At 41.6% G+C, this 10,848-nt stretch overlaps 1 protein-coding gene across 1 annotated transcript; it reads left to right on the forward strand.

The window, feature by feature from the left end:
- The first annotated feature begins 452 nt into the window (after positions 1-452).
- Positions 453-10,648, forward strand: ARPC3 (actin related protein 2/3 complex subunit 3). Its single transcript, XM_075012460.1, has 7 exons — positions 453-561; positions 1,985-2,084; positions 4,936-5,012; positions 5,320-5,388; positions 6,580-6,706; positions 9,112-9,206; positions 10,368-10,648. Exons 1-7 carry the CDS (start codon positions 556-558, stop codon positions 10,428-10,430), a joined length of 537 nt encoding a protein of 178 aa, XP_074868561.1. The 5' UTR covers positions 453-555; the 3' UTR covers positions 10,431-10,648.
- Positions 10,649-10,848: the final 200 nt, after the last annotated feature.

The raw sequence follows: 10,848 nt of genomic DNA on the forward strand, positions 1-10,848 counted from the left end.
CCATCTCCTCTGAATCCCTTTAAAACGTTGTGGGCTCAGTTCACTCCCAGACTTGTAGGCTCCTAGCAATAGCAAATCCACATGGAGCAGTGCAAGCAGACTGTGGATTTGAATCCCATTAATTTCAGTGAACTTACATCAGGGAAGAATTTGTTCCATTGCATTAAAAGAAAGGGAGACTCTCACCAAAGCCCCCTCCAGGAGCTGAGGCCAGGGCCACAGGGAATCAAGGTAGTTTTTACAGACTCATTTTTACTTGTTAGCCCAGCAGGTAGGAAGGTGCATGACAAAACTCTGACCATGACTCTAAACTGATAAAGCATCCCCTCGTGGCTCTGTGTAGGCACATACACATGCTCAACCGCAGGTGTCCTGCTAGTGCTCTGACTCCCCCTGCTGGCTACTTCTTGCCCTTCGCACACTGTCACTTCCTGCTTGTAGCAGCCCTGGGTGGGACAGGAAGAGCTGGCTCTTTTGCAAGCCCTGCTGCATTGCTGGCTGAAGCAGCTTCCTGCTCTGTCTGTCTCCAGTGAAACCGAACTGCCCCCACCAAAAATGCCGGTAAGGAAAAGCGCCCGTGCAGTTTTACAATGCACCGGCTGCTCGAGTTTGCGTGTGTTGCATGTGCCGCCCTGTGAGCAAAGGGAGTGGCTCTGTGTTGCTGCCACGCAGGGGAGGGCAGGAAATACTATGGGGAATGGATGCTAGGCCCATGGCTGGTAATTTGGGCCCCTTTGCTTCTTCTCTTTTAACAGTCGGCAGCCCAGCAGTGGGATCCAAAGGAATGGAAGAGAAAATGTAACAACATATGTGGGTTTCTTCCCGTTTAGAAATAGGAAGAAGCTGAGTGAGACTGACTGCGGCTGTGGGAAGTGTCACCTCTATCAAAAAAGGGGGAACTTCCTTTTATGGCAATAATCAGCTACAGTGAACACTGCACAGCAGTGGCTCATACAAAGGATTCTGCTTCATATATGCTTATTGATGCAAAGTCACTTGGCTGTGATTTTACAATTAGATTAGGTGGGCAGATTTTTGAGGATTTAAATGGGAGGCTGTGCCAGCAGCGTGATTGCAGCCTTCAGATTGCAACTTCTGCCCAGTTTTTTAGCTAGTGTGGTATCCTTGACACAGCATTCCCAAGACTGAAAAACACTTTTATCCTGCATCTGTCAGTATTAGAATGAATTAGAGTAGAAATATAAGATTGCTGCCACTCACTCAAGCCCCCTGAGCCCACACAAAAATTTAGGGACCAGATGAGTCTTTACAGTGACTAAAACTCAGTAAAAAATTAAAAAATATTCCCTTGTTTGATAAGTTAGGGGGACTTATAAATGATATTGCTTATATTAAAATATTTCCTTAAACCCCCAATAAAGAAACAGAAAAACTCCACCAACACTGGCATTTTAAACTATCTTAAACTTGTATTCTGAGTCATGTATATTTTGGAAAAAGTCTCTTTTATACAACATTGGCTCGTATTGTAATTGTCAAGAAAAGGCTTATGTGCCAAAGGACAATAGGACTCTTGAGCTGTGCTTGCACTAAGATTTTGGTTTGGAAAGTATCCATTGTTGAAGCAGCACTGGGAGTAGAAATGAGGAAGAGTAAGAGCATTTCTGAAATCAAGTTATTTAAATGTGCTCTGAGTTAGACAACAGGCTGACAAATCACACTCACATACCTGGTCTTCCATATAGCGCTCACCATTATTACCTCCCGTGGAACTTGGGCAACTCCGTGGTACAGATTTTTTCCAAGAATATCACTAAGGCCTCATTATCTGGGTGAGCAAATACCAATGGACTTACACAACATAGGGTTGCTGGACCACTGTTGGATCACCATCACATGGATGAGTTGTGCATCTATCATTTGGAAGAGATGTGGTGGGGGAAATTTGTGTAATTTTATTCTTTCAGGAGAGAAAAATGCCTTTTTTTAACTACTCTTGTTTGTAACTTCCTCTTTGTTACAGGCTTATCACTCCACTTTAATGGACTCTGATACCAAGTTAATCGGGAATATGGCTTTGTTACCCATTAGAAGTCAGTTCAAGGGACCAGCTCCAAGAGAAAGTAGGTTCACAACACTCTTTATAAAGTACTGTGTATGTTTGCATGTATTTATTTTGCAGTCCATTCAAACCCAGTCCTAATTACTGCGTTAGGAATCTCTTTCATGGATATTTCATAGCACTGATCTGGAGATGGTTAGCAAACACTGTTATATAAATGGAGGCTTTTGAATCCTTTCTGTGTGTTCAGTTCTCAGAATGAGGGGGAAAGGACAGATTAGAAATGGGCACTTTCTGGTGATGGAAGAAAATGAATCTCACATGGCTATTGATGCTATTGCATTGGGTTGCTTTTTCCTTGTGCTGTGCCATCTATCTGGAACCTTTACCCTTCCCAGTACAAACCTGTGAGTGTTTCTTCCAGAAGATGAATTCTCTGATTTAATGTGTATGATGTTTCCCTATCAACTGCTATTTAAAAGTTAGGCCAGTGCCTTGAATCAACAGCTGACTCCAAACTCTACTCAGTCCTGTCTTGTGAAATTCTCCTCTTTCTATAGCTTGTACAAATTATTTGTAGCTTTGTTGCTTCTGAATTTTGTTTTTTCTTTTCTTTCCATCTTAATTTCTCCCCCTTCTGCTTCTGGGAGTTGCTCTATCAAGATCAAAATAATATTCTATCTTCAAACCGCAGTTCTGTTACACATTTTATCATGTTGAGTCTTCATATGTTACTTGCAGTCCAAGACACTAATTCTGTAATTGCATCTGTATGCATGGATGTGGGGTCCCCCTGATTTTAACTGGCCTCCCAGTAGGTGTAAAACTCTGGCTGCACAGACCCAGTGGTGGGATTGTGGCCTTAGCATGGAAGCTCTTTGAATCTGGATCCATATTTTCAGATATGTTTTATACAGCATCTAGTCGAATGGAGGCATTATTTTTAATCTTGTTTTATTACAGTAGTGTCTAGGGACCATAAAAATTGGGGCCCCGTAGTGCTAGACACAGACACTGAATCCATGGTCCCGAAGAGCTTGCAGACAGGACCGATGAAGGGCTGGGGAAACAGATACAACGTACAAGCAGAGTGAAAAAGATGATGTGATCAAACATTTGCCCTGATCTTGATTGGGCTTCCAAGGCTATGTCTACCCATCAGTGTTATTTTGAAATCCAGGTGTTCCAGAAGAGATTTTTCTAGAGTAGCTTATTTTGAAATAATGCATCTACATACAAAATGTGTATCAAAATAGCATTCCTCTATTTTGAAATAGTGTTCAGACACAACAGAGTCTATTTTGGTTTAGAGCCACTAGATGCACTACAGTTTATTTCAAAATAGCTCCTATTCCCTGCCTACACAGCCCCTGTTTCGAAATATCTATTTCGTAACAGGTGCTATTCCTCACAGAATGAATTTTACCAAATTCTAAATAAGCCACCCACTAATTCGAAATTATTGTGAAATATCAGTTGTGGTGTGTAGAAGCTCACAAAGTTTTTCTGGAAAAGCAGCCATTATTCTGAAATAACTTTGCTGTGGAGACGCATCCAAGTGCGACCATAATAATGTGGTGTCCTCCTGGTGTATCTTCAATTTTGAACACCTTTAATTTGCTTTCTCTTTGATGCATCCAGCCTGCATATTCTTACAAGCACTAAGGAGACCCTGTTCTGGATTTAATTACGTTCCATAATTCTTTTGTTTTTTATTTATTTATATATATGTGTGAAAATAAATAAATTCAGCCTAAAATTCACTATTTTCAGCTTAATTCCTGCTGCATCATGCAGACATCAATCTTTGTTGTCTTTGAATTGCAGGTTTCAGTAGGTTTTAAAATGGTGGTGGGGCATTACATGGAACTTATAATAATTGGCTACTACTTCAGTATTTTTCCACCTGGAAAGTCTTTGACAATCCCTCATGACTACCTAGCAGGACTGCAACATTTGAATGTAAAATGGGAAAAAAAATCTCGAGTAAGATGGTTCTACGTCTCTGTTACAGGAACACAGAGCATGCTGAATGCAGTGTTATGAGAGCATTTACTTCGTACATTTTAAAAGTGGAAAGTCAAGGGTTTGTTTTTTTTTTAAAAAAGTGTTATATTTCAGACAAGTATATTTTTCCAGAACTGATCTCAAAAATCATTTTAATGACAAAAGAATGGTCATTATGTCCCCCAATGAATGAGAGACCTATAGAGAATTACTGGATTATTGCTCATAATGGCACGAGCAAGTACAATTTTAAAAATATCTAAGTTGCTTGATCATAAAATTTATATTGACAAGCATAAAATTTGAATTAATTGATTCTTCATCTTACAGTAAGGGTGTGTCTACACTAGAAATTAACTTGGAAGTTAGGCACTACTTCGAAGTAGCCAGCAGAGAGTCTACACACATTTTCCCTTACTTTGAAGGCATTGTGAAAGACTTTCCCAGAGGAAAAATACTGGAAAGTTAACTTTGAAGTAAGGGAGCCCAACTTAGAAGTCGTTACTCCATTTTGGGGAATGGAGTAGTGCCCTACTTTGAAGTTTACCTTTGAAGTACAGTGTGTAGATGCTCAACTTCCACGTTGCACTTTGAAGTAAGCAACTTCAAAGTTATTTTTGTAGTGTAGACAGAGCCTAAGTGTACTGTCATAAATGAGGCTGTGATCATGTGGGATATTGGTACAGGTCTTACTTTCCTATTAAATCTTTGCTGGGAAGTAGTACAAAACCACTGTGGCTCTGGTTTTGGTAAGAATGATTCCTTTTGCAAATGAACAAAATGTAAGATCGTGGTATTATTTACTGTCAGTTCCAGCAAATGTTGTTCATCTGTTTCTATCTCTGACTGCTAATATCTTTAAATGCAGCCTAATTTTCCCATTTCTTCCCTACGTTTGTTGCTAGCAAAGGACACAGATATTATAGATGAAGCCATATACTACTTCAAAGCAAATGTCTTCTTCAAGAACTATGAAATTAAGGTAAGAAATGGTGATTTAAATTATTAAAACCCTGTGCACAGAATAGTTACTTGAGTCTGCTACCCTGTCAAAATGTAGAATTATTTCACTGCGATAAACTTAAAATTTCCGAATATTATGTTTGGTATATAATGGAAGAAACCATCTTTTTCTAGTTAAAACTTTCATTAAGTAAGGTAAATGTGTCTCTTGTGCTGTCATGTCTCTTTTGTGAGAGACCATAGAATGAAAGTGAGAATGTGATAACTTTGTCAGCTGCTGTAAAATCTAACAGTGACTATGGCTTCTGCTTCCTTTTATTTTATAGAATGAGGCTGACAGAACCTTGATCTACATCACTCTCTATATTTCTGAATGTTTAAAGAAGCTACAAAAGGTAATAAAATAGAGTTGAATTTAAATTGAAGGAAAAAAAATACAATAAATGGCAATTTAAAATGTGCCAGTTCTGGTGGTTTGTCTAAGGCAGTGTTAAAACACAGGCAAAAATGCTGTTGTTTAGAACATAGTACTTCAAACCACTGTACGGCCTGGGCCCTCACACCCTACTTCTGAGGTGGGTAAGTTTTAACCCCTTTGTAAAAAGGGATAAGTGATATGCCCAAGGTTACAGTGAGTGAGTGCCAAGAATTCCTCACAGTGAGTACTGTGCTTCTTTTGTGTAACCAGTCCCTCCATGCCCCAGTCTTGTTCATAGTTCTTGAGTCTGCAGTATGGACAGTATATTGACAGCAGTGGTTTCACTTCCTGACAGCATTTCCAGTGCAGATCTTTATTTTATTTTTTACAATTCCTTTTTGACCCCCTGTCCAAATATCACAGTTAGTCATCAGCATCTACCAACTTTTCCACCATCTGCTCCCCATATCTGAAAGCACCCAATTCAAGTTGACTGTAATCCTTCCCTCACCTAAATCTCTTAGCTCTTTAACTTTCTCTTCCTAATGCATATCCCCTTTGGTTATATCTGTGCCCAATACTGTTGAAGCTGTTGGGTGTTGAATATTAATTTTTGAAGCAGAATTTGGCCACTTCATTACATTTTTATGACTAGTCTAGGCACAAAAATTGTTCTGCTTTCATTATACCACTACAGCTAAAGGGGCTTAAGCTCCAAGGTTGGATCCAGGTATAGTGCTATAAGGGTCCTTAATACTGTGTTGCTATTCATGTACAGGAAGGGAAACAAGTTATACTGATATAAGGCACCTTTATCCCAGTATACCTGTGTCCATGCTTACGACTATTCAGGTTAGGGTTTGTATCTAAAATATATTAGCATTTAAACAAAACACAAAGCCCCTACCAACATTGTTATGTGGACAAAAACTGCATGTAGATTAATCATCAGTCTCAACTGGCAGAGCCACAGATGTGCCAGAAAGTCTCTCATGTAGAATCAAATGTACAGGGGCTCTGTACTCTATTAAGACCTTTCTTGTTTAGTTAGATAAGGGCTCTTCAGTACTTTCTGAAGCCTTGGTACGTATCAATATAACATTTGGGCAGTACCAGCTTGTGAGTTATTGTAGTTTTGTGAATGATCTTTCTTGTTTGCTTCTTCCAGTGCAATTCGAAAGGCCAAGGAGAGAAGGAAATGTACACATTAGGAATTACAAACTTCCCAATCCCCGGTGAACCTGGCTTTCCCCTCAATGCTCTCTATGCCAGACCTGGCAACAAACAGGAGGAAGGTAAGAATAGAAGTACCCACACATCTCTTACAACCATGCTGTAGCTTGCCATTCACAGCCTGGATTAATTCTGTAGCTAAGGCCAAAAAATGACGATACGAAATAGCAAATTTTCTTTTGCAGTTACTGAAATGCACAGTGCTCCCTTCTGTGCATTTTGGTTCTACCACGGCTAAGCAATGAAGATTGTAATGGAAACTTATGAACAACAGAAAAGCAAAGTGTAATCGTACTACTACATGGACTTCTGGGCTGTGTCTACACGTGCACGCTACTTCGAAGTAGCGGCGCCAACTTCGAAATAGCACCCGTCACGGCTACACGTGTTGGGCGCTATTTCGAAGTTGAAATCGACGTTAGGTGGCGAGACGTCGAAGTCGCTAACCCCATGAGGGGATGGGAATAGCGCCCTACTTCGAAGTTGAACGTCGAAGTAGGGCATGTGTAGACGATCTGCGTCCCACACCATCGAAATAGCGGGGTCCGCCATGGTGGCCATCAGCTGAGGGGTTGAGAGACACTCTCTCTCCAGCCCCTGCGGGGCTCTATGGTCATCGTGTGTAGCAGCCCTTAGCCCAGGGCTTCTGGCTGCTGCTGCGGCAGCTGGGGATCCATGCTGCATGCACAGGGTCTGCAACCAGTTGTCAGCTCTGTGGATCTTGTGTTGTTTAGTGCAACTGTGTCTGGGAGGGGCCCTTTAAGGGAGCGGCTTGCTGTTGAGTCTGCCCTGTGACCCTGTCTGCAGCTGTTCCTGGCACCCTTATTTCGATGTGTGCTACTTTGGCGTGTAGACGTTCCCTCGCAGCGCCTATTTCGATGTGATGATGCCCAACGTCGAAGTTGAACGTCGATGTTGCCAGCCCTGGACGACGTGTAGATGTTATTCATCGAAATAGACTATTTCGATGTAGCGTGCACGTGTAGACGTAGCCCTGAAGACTGATAGGAGTTCTAATGTATAGAAGTGTTCTTAAGTCCCAAACTGAGCAGTTAAAACAACTGGAAGAATAACCATACACGGCACTTCTGTAACTCATTTCATTTGAGGCTTTCAAAGCACTTTCCAGACGCTCATAAATTCAGTCTCATATCAGTGCTTTGAAACCTTTATCCCCTTTTTGTGGTGGAGGGAAAAGTGAGCAAAAGGGAAGCTAAGGGTGGAATCCACAAACGTCCTTTGGCACCAAAAGCTCCCACGTTTAGGTGCCACTGCAATCCACAAAACTCCCACTTGGCCACCACCAAGCCCTGTAGGTCCTTAAACACATCGCCTAAGGCCAGATCTGCACTATTGACTTACGTCAGTATAACTATGATGCTCATGAAAAGGCCACATCTCTGAGCAGCACACTGTGTGCTCACCTAAACATAGGTGTAGAAAGTGCTATATTGACCACCTCCTGCCCACACAGCTATTACCTCAGGAGAAGCACTTCTGTCTGTGTAGCAGCGTCTCTGCTGAAGTGGTACAGCTCCACCACTGCAGCACTGCCATTGTCAATCTGCCCTAAGTTCTTTTTTCCTTCTCCAGTCATACACATTGCAGCCCCACTTAAGGCACTCATGTCTGAGCAGGTGCGCTATTGCCTCTTGATAGACATCTGGATATCACAGCCCCAGAGTGATTCACAAACAGGGAAAGATAGGCATTCGGCTGCCTATGTCTCATATGAAGGTTTCATATGGTAGGCAGCCTTTGAGCACCACTACCGGATCAGGACCCCCAGGTGAGTTCATGCAAAATACCTGAGGTTGAGGGAGAAGAAAGACCTCCCTTATGACTTTTAGCTGAGTGGACAGGGCTCTTCTCATCAAGGATGAGGTTGAAGTCCCTCTTCCTCCTAAGGGGGAGAAGCAATTTGAAGAGAGACCTGTCAGATAAGTGTCTTAACCACCAGACTAAAAATTGTAAGGGGAAGTTTCTGCCCCCAAGCATTCCAGGTTGACTTGTTTTGAATCGTTCATGCAGTGTAGGTGACCGAGTACGTATTTTGCCCCTGGTTCATGGATCACTAGCAGACCTAGTTACTACCCTGCAGCCCAGACTTAGGTACCTGAGATGCACCTCTCAGGTCGGCATCTGCCATTGGCAAGTTTAGGCAGCTCCTGCCTAGCACGTTGGCTGTAGTGGATCACATTTGTTAGACTCCTTCTCTGGCTATTCTTTGTTTAGGGAGTCTAGGGGCCCAACTCGAGCTTTTTGGATTGCACTGTTATTCCTCTTGTTTTCTAGGGCCCTGAAAGTTAGGCACTGCAATGATCAGGGTTGCATCACCTAAATATCTTTGTGGATCCCACCCTAAGTGATTTGCCCAGGATCATACAGTGAGGCAGCTACTGGATAGAACCTGACCCAGTTCTAACCCTGTGTATTTCAATCAGTATTGATATATGCTCTGTTTTAGAGATAATGAGGGCCTACTTGCAACAGCTGAGACAAGAAACAGGCCTTAGGCTTTGTGAAAAGGTGTTTGATCCCCAAAGTGACAAGCCTAGCAAGGTAAGGTACCACTCTCAATGAATGGGTGATTGATTATTCTAGTCACAGGTGGTGACTCTCTTCTTTTCTGCCCCGTGGATGCTGAGGAATGCCGATGCTTTGAAATATCAACCCCAGAAGCAGTGAGAAACTTGTCTGGGTTTGCTATTTATAAGCTATGCAAGGTGTAGCCTAAGGAGTTGAAAGGCTAGTTATGTAATGTTTGTTTGTGGTATGGAATATGGTAGGGCAACAAGGGGGAAAAAGGGAAAAACAGCAGGGAGAGGAATGGGGAAGAACTCGTCAAGCAAGAATCCTGAGGCTTTAGGGACCAGTGGGATAGTGGAAAAACAACATACGGCAGCACATGCCAATTTAGGCTGCATAAGCAGTGGTGTCCTGTTAAAGAGCACAGACGTAACAGTCCCCACTTGGTGGTCCAATCCCATGAAATGCTGAGCACCTCTTTGGAATTGAGAGTGTTCAAGTCCCTGCATTGAATTCAGCAAGCATCTAGGATACTCAGCGTCATTCAAGTTGGTGTAATGGCTCCTATGTGGGAAAGCCCTTCACTGCAGATATGAATAGGAACAATAGCAAACTGATATAACAGTTACTGAGTGGCTTGGCGGACATTTGCATGTAAGCCAATTTATTTTTCAGAATTGTTACTTACACGTCACTGAGGACTCCACCATATGCCATATCCATTCACAATCTTGATTTCATCTGGTTTTGAGTCAAGTGCAAGAGAATACATTTTTAAAGTGGATCTTGTGGGGGGGTTCTTTATGATCACTCAATTGAGAAGTGACAAATGATTTCTTAAATCTTTTGTTTAAAAAAAGATGGACTGAGATCAAGAATGAGACTCTTAATGTTTTTTTTTCTTATAAGTAATGGAAAGTAAAAGCTTAAATTGGAATGAGCAGCTCAGCCTTAACAATAAGTCTGGCACTGCAATCCTATACTACAAAATGTTGATTTAATCCATGCTTTGTGTCTAGTCCTGCCTTCCTTGTATGCCTAAAATTCCAGATGAAACCAGTGAAGAAACTTGGATGTGTCACTATTGCAGGTCCATTACACCTGAGTTGATTTTAAATCCTGTTTTGCCCTGAATTTCTTACCTGGAAATTGCTACTGTATATCTTCTGATCCCACCATGTTTCTTTCTGCTAGTGGTGGATCTGCTTCGTGAAGAGGCAGTTCATGAATAAGAGTCTGTCAGGACCTGGGCAATGAAGAGGCAAAGAGACACAGACACAATGTTAAGCATTTTGCAGCAAGATGTGTAAAATATTTTCGCCTTTGTTTCATATGCATTTTATATCAAGGACGAAAGAATGGTTATCAGAGAGAGTGATCAATCTACAGTAGGAAGCTAGAACAGAAAGTCACTTGAGTACTGTATGCAAATTATGTTAAGCTGATGCTTAATAAAAAAACTTATTTCTAACATATTTCAGTTCAACACTGCTTTATTTATCACTGGCTAAATGTAAGATAGGACTTGACTTAAGCCTCAAGAGAGACTGGTAAAGAAGTCTCTAAATACTCTACTGGCTAGAGTAGTGATATCTCAGTCCCTGGACAACTTGCTATGCATGCTGTATTTTAAAGCACAGTGAATTGTACTCCGGTATCAATAAACTTAGCTTAT

Source organism: Carettochelys insculpta, chromosome 18 (genome assembly GCF_033958435.1).
Source record: "Carettochelys insculpta isolate YL-2023 chromosome 18, ASM3395843v1, whole genome shotgun sequence".
Lineage (NCBI taxonomy): Eukaryota > Metazoa > Chordata > Testudines > Carettochelyidae > Carettochelys > Carettochelys insculpta.